Source organism: Helobdella robusta, assembly GCF_000326865.2.
Source record: "Helobdella robusta unplaced genomic scaffold HELROscaffold_1, whole genome shotgun sequence".
Taxonomy (NCBI): domain Eukaryota; kingdom Metazoa; phylum Annelida; class Clitellata; order Rhynchobdellida; family Glossiphoniidae; genus Helobdella; species Helobdella robusta.
Genome location: NW_008703570.1, coordinates 4,537,302 through 4,559,855, shown reverse-complemented (window position 1 = coordinate 4,559,855; position 22,554 = coordinate 4,537,302). Strand labels below are relative to the sequence as shown.

General features: G+C 34.2%; 1 protein-coding gene across 1 annotated transcript; it reads right to left on the bottom strand.

Moving 5' to 3' along the window:
- Window positions 1-12,957: 12,957 nt before the first annotated feature.
- HELRODRAFT_158848 (hypothetical protein) lies at window positions 12,958-15,610 on the bottom strand (the record flags this gene model as incomplete). The annotated part of the gene is made up of 4 exons (XM_009010815.1): window positions 12,958-13,005; window positions 13,248-13,360; window positions 15,246-15,330; window positions 15,545-15,610. The coding sequence occupies 4 exons, from the start codon at window positions 15,608-15,610 to the stop codon at window positions 12,958-12,960; spliced, it is 312 nt and encodes a 103-aa protein (XP_009009063.1).
- Between the last annotated feature and the right edge of the window lie 6,944 nt (window positions 15,611-22,554).

The following is a 22,554-nucleotide window of genomic DNA, read 5'->3' as shown; positions in this document are numbered from 1 at the left end:
AGAAGGCTGAATGTTGTGACTGATGGCTAGATTAAGATGCCGACCAACGTTTGCCTGTTTATTTGTTGCATACAGTTCGATGAAAGTAATGAGAGGCTTCTATGAAGCATATATCAAGATATGTTGGCTGCCTGCTTTCAAATGATTTCCCGCATTCTTCTTTCAAATATTTGTTGAAGATTGTAACTACTTACTAACAGAACTATTTTCATTAAGATTTTTTTTATGAAATTATCTTTCTCAAAAGACCCTCATATATTATGAACGTCGATTTAATTTATTTTTGTTTTAATAGTGAAATTGATTTTTTTAATTTTGAAATTAGGCAAAACTAACTCTATTATGCATTGCAGATACATCTACAGCATGTACAGGTCCCTGCACTCAATCGTTAATTATGGTGGTCGTCACGTGCCATGCATTGTACAAATGACGTAATGTCGTAACATTGAAACTACGTTATCACTTGTGTTTTTTTTTACGCTTTTAGTTATTATAAATATTTTCTTGCTTGATGGCTTGTAGATGTTGTAAAAAAATTTCAAGCTACCCGTACTCTGTTAGTCGTAAAATTTTGTTATGCCTCGTTAACAGGCTTCGAAAAATCTAATTGAATTTATAACCACTTGAAAGATAGTAGCTTCTCGCGGTGTTCCGTAACTAAAAATTATAGATCGCATATTTTTTCGTTGTAAAGAAACTTTTACAATATTGTCTTGTCAGTAGGTCGCTGTGAATAGATCGTGTGCTAAGCAAGCTCGAAGATGATTATAACGGCAAAAACAATCGAAACACTTTAGTTTACGATTCCCTAACGCTTAGCGGTCCACTGGTTCGACCGTACATATCATCGGTTCGTGTTGGCTGTTTTTGTTTCTGATCGATGCCTTACATATGACTTGCAATTCCGATGTGTGTACAAAATACTATTTGTTTACGCGTTGTAAATTTAGATCTGTGGTTGAACGTTTGTACGATAGATGATCTCTCATGCTGGTTTTCAGCGTTATGCATGAAACTTGAAAACGTCGGCGAGTGGAATGTCTTCCTGGTTTCGTTAATTGACAAATTTTTTGTATGATATGAAACTGTTTGATTTGCTACGATTTAAGAAGATTTACTTATGTTGAGTTAAGTACTAAAGCTGATTTTTTTACTAATAAATTAAAGTAATAGAAAAACGAAAAAATCTCAGCTTAAAAAAGTGAATTTTCTTATATTTCGTATTTAATAATCAGGCAAATCTTACCAGTGGCACCCCACCAGACAATGAAAGAAGAAAATATTGAAGATTCTCTGTAAACTATGGTAGTAAAGTAATCGGAAATTAGAAAAGAAAGGTTATCAACTAAGAATTTTAAAAATCATCCCCACCGAATTGGGATTAAATGAGAATTTTCACCAATTAGCTAAAAAAAAGTCGATCCCTTTGAAATTTTTAAATCATCCTCAACGCAAAATTCTGGCTCCGCCGCTGTGGTTCTTACCACATTATTGTAAGCTTTAGACAGACACATTATTGTCGAAAACGTAGTTTTTCGACAATCAAAATGCTCTTATTTGATAAATATTACTTTTGCACATTATACATAACAACAATTTATTTAATTCTTAGATACAGATAAATGTGGCTCATCAGAAAAAAAATTTCTAGAAACGACAACATGACACAACAAAAAAAAACCAAAAAAATTATGTCAGATAAGACTTAATATGCGTCTTCGCAATGCTTGCAATACGTTGTTTGTTTTGCAAATTCACATTCTAAATTTCTCCTATAACAATAATGCACGGAATGCTAAGTGTGATGTATTGGATATTAGAATCGAAACACGTCGCCAGCGTTTTGCCGCAGTTTATCATACAGTTTGAAGCTACTCGTTCGTATCGTTGTTGCAACTTTCTTATCGTGTGATCATCGATATGCGGAACGTGCACGTCAATCCGATCTTCCTCGGGCTCACTGACCCATCATCAAAAGCCTTTTCTCTCTTGTACGAGTGTTGATCTGAACGTATCCAGTGCCCTCCTCTTCTGTACATTTCGTGAGATCGCATCAACGCGTCCTGTCATGTCCCGAACGTATGTGATGTCTTGTGTTTGTGGCGTTCTGTGTGCTGTCTTGTCTGAGTGTGTGGTTATTGTGTGTATGTGTGGTGTTCCGTGTGTGTGGTGTCCTGTGTATATGGTGTTCTGTGTGTGTTGTGATCTCTGTCCTGGTTTTTTTTTGTGTGTTTGGTGATCAACGTGTGTAGTGCCTTGCGTGTGTGGTGTTCTGCGTGCGCTAAAGTCACGTGAAATAAAAAAAATGATATTTGTTTTAATGTGTTATTCATATATAAAGCCTTGCAGACTTTTGTATGATTCAAATAGACGAATAAACAAACGAACGGATTTACTACGAAACGAAAAACATTCACATTCGTGCACACACACACACACGCACACACGTTTGCATTATATATATACATATATGGTATGGTATGGAGAATTTATATAGCGCCCCTCTATGTAAAACTCAGAGGCGCTGTTCGAGAAGCTGCCGGTCAAATACCATCCATTATTACATTTCCTAGTTTTCAAATTATTTTTGTATCGTCAAAAATAGTAGGCGGCATGATGGCCTAGTTGTTAAGGTCGCCGGGTGCTACTTCGCAGTGCGTACTCCGTAGGGTTCGAATATGACAAAAGGATCTTCCCTATCATATGCTATATTTATGATGCGTCATTATCACGTATTTACCTACGATGTTTTTGTGTTGTTGAGTTTTGAAAAAGATACGTGATATCGAATGATATAATATAATGTTATATTATTTGACCTTAAGTTAATGTTCAGCATTAGTTTAAACTGTTGACATTTTACACAAAAAAAGTTGGTCCATTGTGATTGTGATTTTGTTTTACGAGAATTTCATCATAATAATTCTGACACACCCAAATGTATTAGGTCTTCGTTATAATTTTGTTTTGCAAATTTTTACTAGAAATCCGTGGTAAAAAAAATGATATGAAAAAAAAATTAATTCAACTAACCAACTAAATATTGTAGCTATACTGAAAGTATAATTATATTCAGCCATTTTTATCCACGAAATAAAAAAATTCACAGAAAACTCTCTTCCCAAACTCCCAGCAAAACAAGAAAAGCTGTTTCAATTTGTAACCCACACAAGTTCGTGTTTGAGAAGCAAACGCAAATGTCCAAAAAGATTAAAATAAGTATTGCACGCAGCTTCTACTCACAAAATTAGGAAAATTGTCGTGAACAACCAGGTGTCGGAGTCGTATGAAAAATATCCGACTCCGGGCTCTCAAAAATTCTGACTCCGTGTAAAAATTTAGACTCCGACTATGGGTTACGAGTTAAAGAAAAATTTTCAACTTTTGCCTTGAAATTTTACTCAAATGTCACTACTAAATCAAAAATACTTAAAATTTTTGCCTTGAAATTTTACTCAAATGTCACTACTAAATCAAAAATACTTAAAAAAAACTCCTAAAATCGGTCAATGTAATTTGTAATAAAATGGTAAACGGCATTATTTCAGGTAAAATTGACAAATAAAATAATGTAAATAGCACAAACTAATAGACTGATAACCTCATTGTATATTCCTAGAGGTTTCATTAACGACCAACATGAAACTAATGAAAAATGCATGGAAGACATTATTGATTATAAAAAGAAACATTGTCAGCCTTATCCCAAACCAAAAAATCGTCTTTTATTTATTACAATGATAAAAAATGCAAATTTAATTGTTGGTCATATATTGTCTGCCTGTTAGTATTATAATTTTCACGTGCAATAGGTCCGTAATAAAATGATGGTAATTTTTAGAAAAAAAAGACTTTCTAAAAACTATGTTGTTATAAAAATGGGCTAAAAAGTACAATATGGTTTTTTAGTAATTTCTAAACATGTTTTTATTAAATTGTTTTAAAAAAACCGACAGAGTTCCAAAAGTTGAGTTGTGAAAAATCAAAGCTTTTCGGTGTGAATCATGCAATCGTCTATATTGAACATTTCTAACGCTTTGATCTTCAAATCAAAAAGATAATAAAAAAAATATTTACCCAAGTTTTTAAATTAACTTTTTCAAAACTTATATATATAAATAGGTTGTAGGAACCATTAACTTAGCCGTAGTCAGCCCAACAGTCTGGAACAATTTACCACGCTGTCTGCAATAACCGGGATGGTTACTTCAATAACTTCTAAAGCAGCTTTGAACTCATCTTAGAACTCATCTTTCTTCGAACCAATCCCCACACAAAAATTCACATTCACAATCCACATAGCTCATGAAGAAACGTCTTTGAAAAGTATTAAAGGGCGCGATATTATTAATACAAATAATAATATTTATTGTTATATATATTTATATATATGTGGTTGTTATTCCTTTGTTCTTTTGTTTTTTATTGTATGTATATATGTATTGAATTTTCGAACAGATAATATAAAAAAGATTTTTCCAAGATTTTAAATAAACGTTTTCAAAACTTATAACTTTTTGATATAAGGAATATCATATATATATATATATATATATATATATATATATATATATATGTAATATTATATAAGTCATGTGCTGCGCATGAATGAAACAAAGTGTACAAATGAACGATTGTATAGTTAATGGGTGGAGGCAGTGGACTGAATGAAATGATAGGTTAGTGGATAGAATGTGATGCATTGGTGCAAGATTAAAAGTTGAGATATATGATTAGGCAGACAGCCGTTAAATATGTTCCTTTCACCATCGCATGTGGCGACAGTATCGGCACACGAATGACGATAAATATTTTTATGACAGCATTTCTTTGGAAATGAAAGCATAAAGACCCAGCCGCGAAATTCCAAATCAATGCAAGCCAATAGGCATTTTTATTTATGCCTACCGTCTTTTGTTGTATCCATGTTAAATCATCTATTTATGTAGAATCTAAGCTGTCTTTTTGCTCTGTTTGTCCTGGGCTCAATAAATATCCAAGGTCACATACAATACATTATAATCAAAACTCCATTCTTTGCCAACATTTCCTATTCTTCAAAATGAAAATGTTGTATTTGTATGTATACTCTCTAAAGAGCTAATTACAAAATGTTCACTTATTTGTTTATGGTCATACGCCTGCTTAATTCTTGAACTGATTCGTTGAGTTGTGTTTTTAATGTTTCCGATCATCGTTTAACCTCATTCATGCTATAATGATTTATGCCACATTATTTTTTCTATATTTTTTAATGAGAATTTTATGACCTTGAAAATAAACCAGTTTTCTGATCCGCTTACAGATCAATCATTTCGTTTGTAAGATGTGTTCAAAGATACACGCTCAAGAAAAAATAATTCTCCATGGGTATAAGCTCTACGTATTCACTTGTGTGTTTATGTTGTTGTTGTTTATATGTATTGTCGTTACTATCTTAAGGTGTATATGAATAAAAAGTAAATAAAAATTTATAACCATGGAAAAAATATTTGAACTGTTCTGTCATTAAGCTATTTCATCTTCTTGTAGATAATGTGCCAATGTCTGACGTTGAACGTTCACATCTTTTTGAAACATGACTGCAAAATCACTGAACTTTTACAAATTATCCGATGAGATCAAATCTTATTTTTGTACTGGGCATATAAGTAATGTTCCTCTTATTATGCACATTTTCACACATGGACATCATTCTAGTGCAGAAGAAACGTGTGCCTACTCAACGTGGTGATGCTGTTTATTAGAGAAGATGCAGCAGGGAAGGTGAGTGAAAAATGGGAGCAAGCAGAGTGAACAGCTTATGATCCCAATGACGTCATCATAATTTCTTGTGACGTGCAAGTATGTAATTGGCTGATGAAAATTGAAGAGAGCCTTCAGGAGCGTTAGTGCAGGCGGGCGGGGAGAGACATTTTCTCAGGCGGAGGAGGGTGTAGGCTTCAATCACGGTTCGCAGTGTTTGCCGTTCCTTTGATGAATTATATGCACCATCAGGTTTGTGTTCCTCTTGGTGAACTTCTTTGTTTTTATGTTTGAATTTGTCCACTCTTATGTTCATATTTGTGTTTATGTTCATCTTGTTTTTTTTAAACTTGTGTTTATGTTTGTCTCATGATTGTTTTTTGTGTTGTTTGCATTTACAATCATACCTAGTTATTTTGCTTCAGCTATTTGTTTGAGGAAATGAAATTATAGTTCCTGTGAACCTGCGGATGTTGCTTTGAAAACACTGGCATGCAAAAGCGGACATACTCCCATTTCGGAAATATTAATACACGTGGTAATGTCTGAGAAGTTTCAAGGAAAAACATAATTGAACAACAAATAACTAAAAATAACAAACTCAATTATTTGGCTGCTAATGTAAGTTAACGTGAATTATTATCATTCATACCAAACAAAAACAGCCGGGTAATTTTTTTGTTGCGTGACAGACTGGATTATATTAGAAGTTGCCTTTGTTGAAAAGAGAAAAAACATTATGAAAGTATTTAAAAATATTTCCATAAGATTTTTCATTTCATTTAATACATAAGTTATACAATCAAAAATCAGTTTATCTCCAACGAGTAACCAACGACTTGATGATTATTCTATAATATTCTAAACACTTTATATTTTCACGTGTGTGTTTCTGCTATTGCAATATTAAAAATTTTAATTTAACTAAATAAGCAGCGTGTCCTCAGAAAAATGAAGCGAACGAGCACGTGAGGTGGGTGCCTGCAATAGATTGGCTTGCAGACAGACGTAGGATACACAGAACGAGACACACATTGAAGATGCATGGACGCAACATTCCGTCATTCATCCAACTGCAGCCACTGGACAGGTGTCTTCGACAATTTTCACTATAAAGTAGACACTTTGGGAAATGAACTTCACTTGTACTTTATTATTTATGCGCAAAACTTCCAACAAACAGTTGAATAATTTTGTAGTTTACGATTTTGAACGTTTCTTTTTTAGTGTAGTTTGTATAAATATTTTTACCCTGGCGTGTTTGAGGCAGTTTTTGTGGCCAACCGACTAATAAATTAATAACCGCTAACTCTTATTTATAATTTTTTTTTATCATTATTTTGAAATAATTGTTCAATATGTTAAGTTTGAAATGAAAAATTAAAGGAAGATGAAGTTGATGATGACAACAAGTTTTAAAGCGAAAATATTCAAGGCTAGTTTAACAATTATTTTCATATTTTCAAATAATTTTATAATTTGATTATGCGCGCATTTCTTATCGGCACAATTAATTTATATTTCAACTTTTCTAACATTTTAATTTTTTCAATTTTTTTACAAAGTTTTTTACATTTATAACTTGCATTGTTAACTAAGTCGACAGCGTTCGTTTATATCCATATTGGAACATGTTGTAAAATTAAACGAAAAAAAGACCATTCAATTAAAATTAATTAAGTAAATATTAAAAAAGACCATTCAATTAAAATTAAATAAGTAAATATTAATACCTACCATTAGAAAAGAATAAATTGCAAATTAAACATTATGTAAAGCTAAGGAGCTGTCACCGTCATCATCATTAAACCACCGTCATCAGTGATTTTAGACAAATTAAATGTAACGCGCTCACACACACCACACACACTCACACACACACACTCACACACACACACACAATTCACATTTATTAATTCATTCAGTCATATGTTTGTTTTTCTATTAATATTTTTTAAGACGTTATACTTTCCAAGCGAAGCTCTTCTTGGACAGCCTGATGCATCCAACACGTTTCCAAAATTATCATTTTGCAAACGAAAGCACTATACAACATCGTTCGCCGAGCGAGTTTTAATTATTCGCCACGTTTAGCGAATATTTCCCGCAATGTATCCGCTGCCTGCTTGAGTGACCCACTTGACAGGGATGGAACGAGGGCTGATCTGACAATAAAAATCGTTCATCCAATCATAAAAGTTCCTCGTAATGGAAAAATTAATTGCGCACATCTTCCCCAGTCTTCTAAACCCTTTACTTTTTATGCTAATTCCCGCCGTTAATAAGGGGGCACCCTAAGGATGATGAATGTGACGAAAACGATGATGGTGACGACAATGATGCAAATGGTGATGATGGATTATTTAAGATCTCAGCTTGGACATCTTGTGCTCCATGCCCTCTCTCACCTTCCATCTACACTTTCTGGAACTTTCAGCATGCGCTCATCAATCAAATTGTTAAAGAACGGTCTGCTTTGTTTGCATGCACGTTCTGAAGGTGTTTTTGAGGTGTCCTGGAAGATAGTGGGTGGTGGGTGGTGGGGTGTCCTTCCTCTTGAGGATGTTTGTTGGGGAGGCTAATGTTTCGAGATGTTGGACACGTACGAATGTATGATCTCTACGGTGATGACGATAAAGTTATCTGATGTTTACCACGATTCAGTCTGATGAATTTTAATTAATAACTATCGCGAAAATTTAAGAAATTTTCATGTTTTGTAAACAAGTAAAAAAATACAATGATATTTAGAGCTATTTCTGTTTTTTACTAACAAATTTAAAGAAAATTTTGTAAAAATAAAAAACTGCTACAACATGAATGTATACATGCAGAAATTTATATTTGTATAAATAGATTATTATTTTTATTACAAATTATTTGAAGTGGCTGCCATCCGTGAGTCAATTGAATGAAATGTGCAAGGATCAATCAAGCGATAACTCCAACAATGCACCTTTAGTTCATTTGCTGAATGGGGCCCCACAAAAATATTGAAACATTAGAAAACATGTTTTGTACATGCTCGTACAGTAAATATCTATCACTTGTGTTCACTTGTGTTTGCATCAAATTGGGTTTCAGTGAGCAATCCTCCCGCTCCATAAATGATAAGGGATGTAGAATGGATCAACTCTCGACGGAGCGATGGATTGATGAATGGATTATTGATTGGATTGATGAATGAATTGATAAATGGATTGATGAATGGATTGATGAATTGATTGATGTCTCTTATAAGTTTGGTGCTGGGTGACGACAACGACGATGATGATTGTTATAACGTGAACTGAGCATGTTATGATGTCATGTAGGTAAGCAGTGACGATCAGGATGGTCGTATTAAAGATGAATGGAACGATGACAATATCTGCAATTTCAATTGTTTCGGCATATAAATACGGTTACATTGTTCATCATCTAATTTTGCAATCTTTGAATTGCTGCTACGTTGATGTGGCATTCATCGGAGAACTTGGGCTCGCCTTGCCTAAAAAGTTTGTTAACTTTAATAAAAATAAATTGTCAGTGAATGATCAAACTGGTAACTAAGAAATACAATTCGATAGACAAAAAAATAATATATTCTTCTAAAGTGTGTAAATAAAAATGAAACAAGTCAAAAACGAAACAATACAAATTAATGAACCAATCAACCCGCCCCTCCAATTGAGCTGTATTAATGTCGTTTGTTTGTCACGATTGAATGTGGTAGTGTGACTGAATGTGTGCGTGTGTGTGTGTCTGTGTGTGTGTGTATGTGTGTGTTTGTCTGTGTGTGTGTAGGTGTGTGTTGTTTTAGCAGTGGAAATGTTAAAATTGCAACATTTGCCTTGTAAAAAATTTAGATTTGACAAAAAAGAATTTGTTCAATTTGTTTCTTTTTTAAAAGTTTGAAAGTTCGGGCTCGGTTTAGTTCGTTTCCCATCTCCAACAACTTATCTGCTGAAAAGACCACTATTTAATCGTACAGAAGTAGGCCGCTTTTTATCAATTTTATTCGAATTCGTGACACACCTCGATTTTAAAATTGGGAACATTTTATTCAAAGCAAATTTGCAGTTTTTCTTTGGAGGGGTCGAATGATATGGTAAAGATGCAAAAACTTGTTTAAAGTTTAGTGGAACGGATGAAATCTTAAAAGCAAATGTCGTGTAATTTTATTCATGAGAATCAAATATCATGAGGTGGGGTGGCAAGGTTCATGTGTGAGTGGAGTGAAGTTCATGTGCAGGTGGAGTGAAGTTCATGTGTAAGTGAAGTGAAGTTCATGTGTGAAGTGATGTTCATGTTTGTGTGAAGTGAAGTTCATGTGTGAGTGAAGTGAAGTTCATGTGCGAGTGAAGTGAAGTTCATGTGCGAGTGAAGTTCATGTGCGAGTGAATTGAAGTTCATGTGAGAGTGAAGTTCATGTGCATGTGAATTGAAGTTCATGTGTGAGTGAAGTGAAGTTCATGTGCAGGTGAATTGAAGTTCATGTGATAGTGAAGTGAAATTCATGTGTGAGTGAAGTGAAGTTCATGTGCGAGTGAAGTGAAGTTCATGTGCGAGTGAAGTGAAGTTCATATTTGTGTGAAGTGAAGTTCATGTGTGAGTGAAGTGAAGTTCATGTGCGAGTGAAGTGAAGTTCATGTGCGAGTGAAGTTCATGTGCATGTGAATTGAAGTTCATGTGAGAGTGAAGTTCAGTTCATGTGCGAGTGAATTGAAGTTCATGTGAGAGTGAAGTTCATGTGCATGTGAATTGAAGTTCATGTGTGAGTGAAGTGAAGTTCATGTGCAGGTGAATTGAAATTCATGTGCAGGTGAATTTAAGTTAATGTGAGAGTGAAGTGAATTCATGTGTGAGTGAAGTGAAGTTCATGTGAGAGTGAAGTGAAGTTCATGTGTAAGTGAAGTGAAGTTCATGTGTGAAGTGAAGTTCATGTTTGTGTGAAGTGAAGTTCATGTGTGAGTGAATTGAAGTTCATGTGTGAGTGAATTGAAGTTCATGTGAGAGTGAAGTGAAATTCATGTGTGAGTGAAGTGAAGTTCATGTGAGAGTGCAGTGAAATTCATGTGTGAGTTAATTGAAGTTCATGTGTGAGTGAATTGAAGTTCATGTTCCGATGAATTGAAGTTTCATAAAAATATTCCTAAATGTAATATAAATATGGTGCTAGTCGATAATTTGATAAGCCTTTTGAAAGATTGGAGTTGCACATAAAACAATTAGGAAAAATATTTACATCTGAACTAGTTTTGCTCGTTGAGATTTCTTCACAAAACCTGCCCCATATAATTGAAAAACATTTGTTTCGTATTATAAACTGGAACTGTCAAATCGTAATTTCCATGCAAATATTGCATCTCATTCAGTCGTCTGCGTAACGCACGGAAAAGATTATCAACGCCGAAATGTGTTAAACTTAAATAAAAATTAAATACAATTAACTGAAATTTAAAATTAAATGAATAAAAATAAGTAAGTAAAAAATAAACGAAATAAATTATTAACATTATTTCCAATAAAATTTTTAAATTGTCTGTATCGCACAGAGCGTTATTATTGGATAATGATATTTATGAGGGGCCCATTAGAACTGTCTACTCGGTGTGAGCCCTACAAATTCACATTTGGCGTAATTTTTTCCTTGCAACATCACAACTCGGAAAAATGTCTTGCTTCAATAGTCACAAGACGATATTTTTCTTATATTTTTTTATCCCAACATAATCATAAATTATAAAAATGAGTTACGCTTCAAGTGTAACGCAAACGTGTGCGCGTGTGTGCGTTGTGCGTGTGTGTGCATGTTTGTGTGAAGTGAACATGTGTGTGTGTGTGTGTGTGTGTGTGTGTGTGTGTGTGTGGTGTGTGTGTGCATGTTTGTGTGAATGTGTGTGTGCATGTGTGTGTGTGTGAATATGTGTGTGTGTATGTGTGTGTAGGTGAAGTTCTGTGTTTGTGTGTATACGTTAGTATGATTGATTATGTACTTGTGCCTTTGTGTTTATGTGTGTGTATAAGTATATATATGCAGATGTTGTTTGTTTATATTCACGACTGCATGGGTATTTAGCTGTCCGAATATGTTTGCAAGTAGGTTCATGTGTGCGTGTGGGAGGTTGAGATGATGCAAATGCAAAAATATGTGGAAGTATGAATTACAATAAAAGGGACACACATCAGATAAATTGCTTCTTGTACATTTAATCATCCCAATGTAACCTGCCTATGAAAATAGACGAAAACTAACACAACGTAAACATAATTTAATTACAGCATAAACTCAACATGAACAAAACATAAACACAAAACAAATTCAAAATAAATTAAATAAAAATAAACGCTGATAAAAAAAAACACAAATAACTTAGAAACAAAACAAGTATAATTTTTCAGTTCAGCAAACAAAACATACGCGAATCACAGACAAATATACACAAAGTAACACAATTAAAACATTACGGTTTCAGTTTAGGAATTGATAATTTTTTAAAGAAGTTTTTATAAAAATGTTTTAAACTGAAAAGATTTGAAACTAAATGGGGTAGTTAATGTTGAATGAATCACGTCTTTGGAATTGTATTCAAGGTGGTTTTTGATGAAACAGTTAACATCAGCACTTCCTGATGCCCGTGGTGTGCGATCCCATTCTCCAGGAGAATAGCATTGAGGTTCCACAGGCTAGGGTGAAGGTGGAAGTAGTTGGTGGAAACAGTGAAGAGAAATGGAGAAGACACCACGTGAAATAAAAGGAAAACAAATTATCGATAAATGGCTTTTGGGGATACGGCAGAAAATGCGAAAATTTGTAGTAAAATAAAAAATAGGTCACTGGCTGTTTATGAGCGGAGTACATTTTCAGACCGGATTGGTGGGCGCGAGGCACTTTTACGTGATTAGGGGGATTATGAATGGGTGGCTTATTGTTGGGTGGCTTATATGACTGAGTGGCTTTGATTTAGTGGGTTAGATGATTGGGTACAAATGATTTGGTGGCTTTTAAGGTTGGGTGGCTCTTAGGATCGGGGGGTTTATGCTGTTGAATGGTTCATGTGTTTGGGGGGTTCATATGATTGGGTGATTCATTGGTTTGAGTACTTTATACGATTGGGATGGTTTATTTGATTGGGTCTGTCTAGAGAACTGCACTTCAAAATAAATCAGACTTGAGGCGATTTACGTGGAACAAGCATCGGAGGAAGACATAAAATTTATTTTTATCTAATTGCCATTAACGCTTGGCAATCTCTGCGATACCGCCATTATTTGCTGGTGTTATTGATGTTAGGCAAAGTTTACAAACATGTTTGTTTTTCTTGTTTTTATCAGTGTTCCACAATAATGATCCACATTGTCATTCGTTTAATAAAAACGGTTACATTTCTTTTTATTTTTTGAAACACTTTCTGAGATCACGATTGCACTAGTACAAATTTGAAGTTTTGTTTTAAAAATTTGAGCTTTTTTTTAATAAGTTAAAAAAATAAATTATGCTGTTGTTGTGCACTGACATGGTTTAATTTAAAAAGTCTACGCACTATATCTCCTAACGTGTCGTGTGGATGCTGTGGTGTGGATGTTGTTGTGCCATCAAGCAGTGGATGTTGTTGTGCTATCTTTAATTCTGTCGATTGAATGAACAATTTATTATAACAAAACGTTTTTGTCAGTCAAAAATTATTATTTTATTTCTACATCGGCAAGTGAAAGAAACAAACGAGAATATCTATTTATGCAGGAAAAATAGAAAAATGCTGGACCGCCTAAGAAGGAATGAACATCATTTGGGCGGATGGCTTGTTGATTTATTGGATTGTTTGCAGGGAATATGTCTTCCAGATTATCAAATTTTTCTAGATTATCGAATTCTTGTAGATTAGAGACTTTTTGTAGTTTATTAACTTTGCTCTGCTGATGTTGGGAAGCAAGTGGGCCGGTTGGTTGGATGGCTGGTTGGCTGGATGATTGGTTGGCTGGTAGGCTGGTTTGCTGGATGGCTGGTTGGCTGAATAGCTGGTTGGCTGAATGGCTGGTTGGCTGCATTGCTGGATGGCTGAATGGCTGGTTGGCTGAATGCGGATGCAATCAATTCAATCAAACAAATTACGCTGTGGTCATGTGCAGAGCCAACAAGATTGTCCTAATAAATTTGACATTGCCCATAATAATGATGTGAATTATTTTGATTATGATGTTAGTGGTGCTAATGGTGATGAAGATAGAGAAGATGCTGATGATGACTCAGCTAATTGTTTGCATGGTAGTTTTTATTTCTTCGTCTCTTGTAGCTCCTTCTTATTTTTCGCAGGCCTTACATGCAGTTTATTTCATTACCTTGTCAATCTTCTGGTCATTATTGGCCTTCAAATTGTTTTTTTAGTTGATCGAAAATTTTTTCTCTTATGAAATGAAATTTTAATAATGCTATTTACTTCGTTTATGGGCGTTTATGGATGTAAACTACTTGTCGTTAACAGTTTGGAAACATTGCAAACTGTTTGAAAAAATTGAGCAGTTTCAATCAATGTAAAAGATTTTTTTAAATAATTGCATTTTATCCGACAAGTAGTTGAATTTTTACATTCCAAAAAATCTTCCAGAAAAAAGAAAAAGTAAGAATTATTTCAATTTTTCCCATGCCACTTATTTTTGATGATGATATGATGATAAATATCATTGTGGATATGATGATGCAAGACACCATTGAGGATATGATGATGAAAATATATCATTAAGGATTTGATAGTATCAAGATATCATTGATGATATGATAGTATCAAGATATAATTGATGATAGTAGATGATAGTAACAAGATACCACTGATGATATGATGATGACGAAAATAGCCAACTGCCTCTAATGTGATTATCCTTCTAAATGCATCTTACTCGCGGACATAATTGATCCAATGCTTATGCGCTAATTTTATTAGCTAAAAAGTTGTTACCTGCTGTTACTAACAATCAATATTATATGCACTGCTGGTCACAGTCGGCAGAAGAAGAAAATGACAATATTATATTATTATTGTGGTTATTACTTTATTACTACCATAACCACCACCACTACTAATACTACTACTACTACTAATACTAATACTACTACTACTACTACTACTACTACTACTACTACTACTACTACTACTACTAATACTACTACTGCTATTACTACTATTACTACTACTACTACTACTACTACTAATACTACTACTGCTATTACTACTAAAACTACAACAACTATTACTACTATTACTACTACTACTGCTACTACTACTAATATTTCTACTGCTATTACTACTATTACTACTACTACTACTACTACCACTACTACTACCACTACTACTACCACTACTACTACTACTACTACAACTACTACTACTTCTATGTACGTAAACAGTACATATAATAGTGCTAATGCTAGTACCATTACTGACAATCTGGAGCAGATGTATTCAAACGTACCACAATATTTACAGATATTTTTCTATCTCAATGTGAGTTTTAACGACCCCCTCTGACTACCTCTCTGTCCCCAGAGTCAGTCCACCCACCCATCATGTCCCCTTGTGTCCACTGGGATGTTGCGGGCCATCTCTATTTATATTTTATGATTTTTTTATTTTTATAAATTTTTGGAGGTCAAATTAGAAAAGATTCATACAACCCAGGCGAAATATTCTTTTTTTGTTTGTTGCAAAAATTTTACAAAAACTTTCAGAAAAAATGCATTTAGTGGTTTAAAATTCAAAAAACAGTCTGGTTCTTACTCTAAATAGGTGGAAGGGTAAGAGCTGAACGAATGCTTCACCTCTTTGAGCTGGGGTCTCTGGTCGGACGGGTCTCCATTTTTTTCATCTGTTTTCCATGTCAACATTTGATTTCTTCTGCTCGTAACTCCTTATAATTATCATAAGCAGTGCACTGATTTTTTGTGTTATAATTAATTAATGTTCTTGTTGTTCATCTTCTTCTTTTTCTTCTTTTTCTTCTTCCTCTTATTATTATAATTAGCACGATTTTAAATTTTAGAAACTAACGAAAGTGTTTAGCTTGTGACAATTAAATTTTAATGCCAACGATTTAATTTTAAATGTTTCAAATATTTTAACATAAGGAACGAATTTTAACAATTTTTAAAATTAAAAATTTAATCTTTTTCAAATTTTCCTGATTATTGTTTTGACATCATTGCTGTGCTGTTTTGTGAAGCTTGACCTGGTTTGGCTGTTTTCTTTGTTTTCCGTGTAATTTCAAACTGTAAAAAAGATGTTGACCAGATGATGATGATGATGGTGGTGGTGATATAGTAAATGAGAAGAGAGAGAGAGAGTGGCGTTATGATGATGATGATAATGAGGTGGGGGTGTTATGATGATGATGAGGATGGTGGTGGTTGGTGATGATGTTGGTTGTCGTGATGCAACAAAGATGATGCCGTCTTGTTGTGCATGTGCTGATAGATAAGCGAAATTGATTTTCAATCTCGGTGCTCAAATGCATGTGTGTGTGCTGTGTGAACTTCTTTTTTATGTATTCTGAAGTTATTGCAGTTTTTTTTAATTTTGAAATGGTTTTTTGAAAACTTCCTGAAATATTCAAATAACTACAATAACTACATCAGCATCGAATGTCATATTTTTGCAAAACTCTGACATCCAGCCTTGAAAACATTTTCGTTCTATGTAAAATTAAAAGCGCGTCCTTCAAGTGATTGATTGAATTTAAGAATGAATATTAAGTAACAGACAAAGTACACGTTAAGACGATGGTTTGAAATTTAAAGACTGAAGCTCATCACTGCTTGTTGCTGTTTGAATAGGAGCAAGATGTTGTTGAGCAGACGTGGTTGTCCTCCTGCGGCATAACTTCAAGTTCCCTCTGCTTGTGCAAAATTATTTTTGTTTTCTTTCAACAGTGCCACAGGGCTAGAAAATGGTATGCAGTCGTGTCAAACTTTAAAAATTTATTAATAAAGTTAATGAGTAGCACTGCACGTAAGCTGATTTATAGTTTTACGATTCATTACGTTATTGTGATTATGGTCTTACGATCCATTACATCTTGGTGACATCAAGTGTTGGTCCGATGCCAGGGTTGATGTATGCGGACCTGTTAATGGAGTCATCAGTTATGAATTATTTTCTGGTCTAGAAGAAGGAAGAACAAAAAATTGTTGACGAGACGAGCGAATTAGATGAGCAAACTCAATTCACGCTCTGCACTCTTCATCGCATCTTGCCATCACTCTCGCCAGAACATTCAGAGAATTTTTTCTACATTTTCCTGATTGTCCCATGAAAAAACGTGTGTGACGATGGTGTTGGTAGCCGCTTGCTTCCTTATTTGTTCACACAATGTCTTACATTAGTTGATGTTGTTGGTAATTTTGCTGTTCAATTTTATGTTTTCGTTTACTCTTCAACTTAACAAATTAACATTCGCACTTTCGTGTCATTCCTTGAAAAACTTGAAAAACTGTTGAATGTTTGTTTCAAAGAACTCTTTCAAAGCGATAATATGATTAAATATTCCCTCGCAATATGATGATGTAACAACACTAGGGACTGTTCAATTTATTTTTGTGTCGAATGGAAGGTAAGTGCCAGGGGAGAGCAAATGACTCAATTTCGAATGCTGATCAACCCTTCCTATTGTCTCTACGCATTATTCAACAGAGGCTTGTTTGTGTGCATCTTTGTTTCTGTTCGTGTGTGTGTATGTGTTTGTGTGTGTGCGTACGTGCGTATATGTGTATATTTGCAGAGAGAAATTGCAGGTGAAGCAATTAATCATCCAGTGTGATAGCTCAGTTGAGAAGGGACGAATGCATGCAACTGCTGGGAGTTCATACTTTGATACTGCTAGCAGCCATGCTAACGGTACTAACCATAACATAATATCAATATTATTATTATTTTTATTACTATTATTATTATTCTTATTGATAGTAGTAGTATTACTATTGCTGTTATTTTTATTATATTATTATTATTATTATTATTAAATATATCTTTCACTCCTATGCACTTGTAACGTCATCGAGCTTAGGAGGATCGTACATTTCATTAAAACTCAATTTTTATTAAACTTCATTTTATTTGTCATTTCTTATTTCTTATTATTTTGAATTTTATTTTGTCGATTGAATAAATTATGTTCACATTATTATTATTATTATTATCTCGAACATGTCCAGCACAGTCCCAACTACGAATACAGTTAGAGTTAAAAGTGGCAAAAAGTTTATATTTCACAATTTTTCAAAAGGCTATTGCGAATGAAAGACAGCAGTTGGTGGCGAAAAATATAAAAACAGTGTAGCAGTTGTAATGATAGCAATATTAATAGCAGTGGTAATAATTAATAATAATAATATTATTATTATTATTATTATTTAATAATAATAATATTATTATTATTTAATAATAATATTATTATTATTACTATAATTATTAGAACATTTATAGAGCGCCAATTAAATCAATGTCTCAAAGGCGCCATCACATTCGTATTAAACCCACGACCGCTGAAGAAACAAGCACTAAATGCAGAGAAACAAAAAGCAACAGCCACAACCGAACCTGATAAATAAATTTAATATAATATCTATACTAGTAACAATTGAGCTGCTGTAGTAGTCGTAACGACTACAGCAGCTGCATTTGTTTTGGTGAAATTGTCGTAATTGTAATTAATTAAGTAATTGTAAGTAAGTGGTAATTGTAGTATGGCACTAATGTAGGAGAAGTGTTCATTTATAATAGTAATATCAGTAAATGTGGTAGTAGTAGTGGCAGTAGTAATAGTAGTAGTAGTAGCAGTAGTAGTAGCAGTAGTAGTAGCAGTAGTTGTAGTAGTAGTAGTAGTAGTAGTGGTAGTAGCAGTAGTAGTAGTAGTTGGTATGGAGTAAATAGTAATAGTAGTTATCCATTGTGATAAACATCAAGGAGAGCTACCAATCATACATTCCTATCTGATGCTCGCGCATCTGAACTAGTATTTCATGCTCTACATCATATATCATCGGATTTTATGTCATTCGCTCACAAACATGTAGATATATAGAAAAAGAGAAAGGAGAGAGAGAGAGAACGAAAAAGGAGAGAGAGAGAAAGAAAGAGTGAGAAAAAGAGGAGATATTTGCTAACAACGATGTTAACAATGTTCGCACACCCTAACCAAAAAAATAAATATATGTATTATTATCGCGGTCCAAACAAGAAAAATGAATGTTCAGTGCAAATAGGGAAAACAATATGGTGGGATGGATAAGGTTGTGGATGGCAAAGGAGCATCATAATGCAGTGGATGTAAAATTATTAAGTTAGTGGGTAAGTAGGTAGGTAGGTAGGTAGGTAGGTAGGTTGGTAGGTTGGTAGGTAGGTAGGTAGGTAGGTAGGTAGGTATTAGGTAGGTAGGTAGGTAGGTAGGTAGGTAGGTAGGTAGGTAGGTAGGTAGGTAGGTAGACACCTCTTTAAAAGGTAGGTAGGTAGGTAGGTAGGTAGGTAGGTAGGTAGGTAGTTAGGTAGGTAGGTAGGTAGGTAGGTAGGTAGATAGGTAGGTAGGTAGGTAGGTAGACATCTCTTTAAAAGGGTGCACGTAATATTTCACTCGTACCATGTAGGTATGTACTTGATATATATCGTATATGTATTAATAAATAAATTATACGTTTTGTAATCGGAGAGAGATCTACACATGTATAAATGGCAGGAAATGAATATGAGAGAAAGAGAAAAAAAAAAGAGGAAGAGAGAGAAAGAGAATGAGGGACTAATGCAAAGTACAAGTTGTTTAATGTCCTTGGGTCACCAGAACATCCGCCATAACAAAGAACATTTATTATGGAAGGTACATTGCAGCGTGACTAATCAAAGTTGCCTATATCAATGTCTTGTCTGTCTGTGGTCCTTTCTTTATCGCCCAATGCGTATTTCATTTTTTGAGTTGTAAATATTTAACAAATAAAAATTTATTTTCAAAAGTGAAAGATTTTTTGCTGCCATTTTTAAAAATAAATTTGAAATCTTGAAGGGGTTTAAAACATTTTCTTAAAGATTATTTGAACGCACTAAAAATTCCGTGTTTAAAACTTTAAATTGACTTAATCTGTGTATCTTAAAATTAATGAACTCATTTAATTTTAAATTTTAAAAAATGAAATAAAGTGCCTAATTTATTTTTTTAAACTCAAGTTATGCAAACGTGTTCAACATTTTCAAAAAATTAAATTTTTGTTAATCATATTGTTCATCTGTGCATTGTTCTTTGCTTAGGAGTGTGTTTATATCGCAAACGAATTATCGGAAGTATGTTGGAAAATTTGTTCAGTCTTCACGAAAGTGTGCGAGTGCATTTTTTCATTTCCCGCCAACCCGTGCACGTGAACGTGGAACACTCCGACTCGAAGCAGGGTCGGAGTGCCGCACATACGCACGCACTTAACACGCAAACGTTGAGTAGGTAGGTACGCTTCTGGCACTTGAATGCAGTTCGGCAGAAGGCAGCAACACATCAGAGGAAGGCCTTGGAATAGTTCCATCGCGTGAATGCGGATAATGTAAATAATGTAAAATAATGTCCATGATATTTTTGTTAATGACATTTGATGGTCAATTTTTATCTGAAGTTTTGGTTCATTTTCTCACATGTATGAACAATTTTTTTGAAGAAATTTCCTAATATAAATAAGCTAATTTTGGGCATGATGTCGACGATGATGACGATGCCCTCTGCACGCAACAAACATACTGTGCTGTGCGTGCAAGCTTGTGCAACATTTCGCACACAGCTAATAAAAGTGCATTAGAGACAAGCAGTTTCAAAATTTTGATGGCACCACACAGCTTCCACATGGGGTACAACAAATTATTTCACGACAACAGTTTTTTCTGTTCGCAATTTTCTTCTTCATCCTCACCATCCTTCTTCTGTTTCTCCTCGTCATCGTCATCATCAAATTTCTATTTAAACATAGTAGCAGAGTGGGTGCTCACAGTACTTGCCTCCACAATTTATGCCGAGTGTACATGAAGCTCATTTTAGGTTTTTTTTGCGCGTGTAAGTGAAATGTTTATTTGTGCTTATGTTTTTATGTGGATGCGTGGTGCGTGTATATATGTATGCGTTGTGTATGCGTATGCGTTTGTTAGTGCGTGCATGTGCGTATGGTTCCATGTATGTGTGTGTTTGTATGTGGGTGTGTCTGTCTGTATTTGAGCGTGTGTATGGAAAGGTGGGTACGTTCGTAGTTCAATTTTGAATCTTTAATAAATTAAAAGAGAAAATAATTTTTTCTTCACAGCAATTAACGTTCATTGCGATCAATGCATGTCACGTGGTTAGCAAAAGTCCAACAAACTTGCCCACGCTTTGTAAATTTAATAGCCAGTGAATATAATTGATCTGCTTAATTATTTCCTAAGTTTTCTTTTTTTTCATGTTCGGTGTGTTCGTTTTCTTTCCGAAATGTTCAACGGCAGATTAGCTCCATGCTTCCTGCCTAATGAAATGTTCAGTTCTGATGGAAATTTACTTTGGCCGAGTCGGTTAATCAAAGAGATTTTCTCAAAAAACATTTGAACTACATTCTGTGGGGGAAATAGTTGAATTACAAATTTTTAATGAATGGCATTTTGGATTTTCAACAATAAAAAATTAATAACTTTCCTTTGCCTCAGGTCGAACAAAATAATAAATCTATTTATGCATTATTCAAGGGACTTACAGAAAAACAAAATTTGTTTTTTTTATATTTATTTTGAATTTTGATATATACGCAGCGTACGATATATATAAATATATATATATATATCATAGTACAATATATGTATATATATATATATCACAGTATATATATATATATATCACAGTACAATAACCACATCACAGTACAATATGCGCCATTCATAACCTGCGTAATTCAGTCAGTTGTTTGAGGCATTCAAAGCAGAACACTGCAGCCCAATGATTCGGTTGAGTTCATTAGGCAGATTTCGTTTGCGAGACGTCAAGTGAGTGGAAACAACGAAGAACATTTTCTTGTTTTCTGGACAGACTTTCTTATTTTCAAGTCTTTGCATACAGTTATTCGAAGTTGTAATAATATTACTCCAGCCATTATGAATATTTATAAAAATCTTAACAGCTGAGCAAAGTTTGGAGAAAGGTTACTTTGTAAAATGTGATTATACAAAGTAGGAGGAAACCTAAAAAATATTGTGAATCGTCAATAGGGGGTTGTGTTTGTTTCAAATGCAAACGTGGCCAGCCGTGGAGTGATTTACAGTGTTGTGTGCGAGCAAGTTGGTTAAATAAAAAATCCCGATCCCGATATCCCGATATAAATAACCCACATTATCATCCGGTTGAACATAATCAGAAGATCTCGTGCACAACTTTATGGCTTGTGTGCACATGTGTGCGATTGGTCTCGCGTGTATGTGGTGTCCATTTATGTGTGGGTGGGTTTCACGCTTGCGTGGGTCATGGGTATGATGTGTTTTTTGCACGCGTCTGTCCGCATGTGAGTGTATGTGTTTGCATGTGTGTGTGCATTTATGTGTATTGTTTATGTTGGCGTATGTTTTCTTGTGCATGTGTGTGCATGTGTGTGCATGAGTGTATTTGTATGTGTATGCATGTGTGTGTTGGTTTGGGATGTGTATGTGCTTGAGGTTTTGTTACATTCTGCATAAGCATCACCACTGGCCTGCATTTGTTACACAAGTCACATTTATACATGCTGGGTCAACTGGTTCAGTTCTGCATGTTCGTTTAAATTTTTGGTGGTATTGGCAAGAATGTTTTATTTTTATG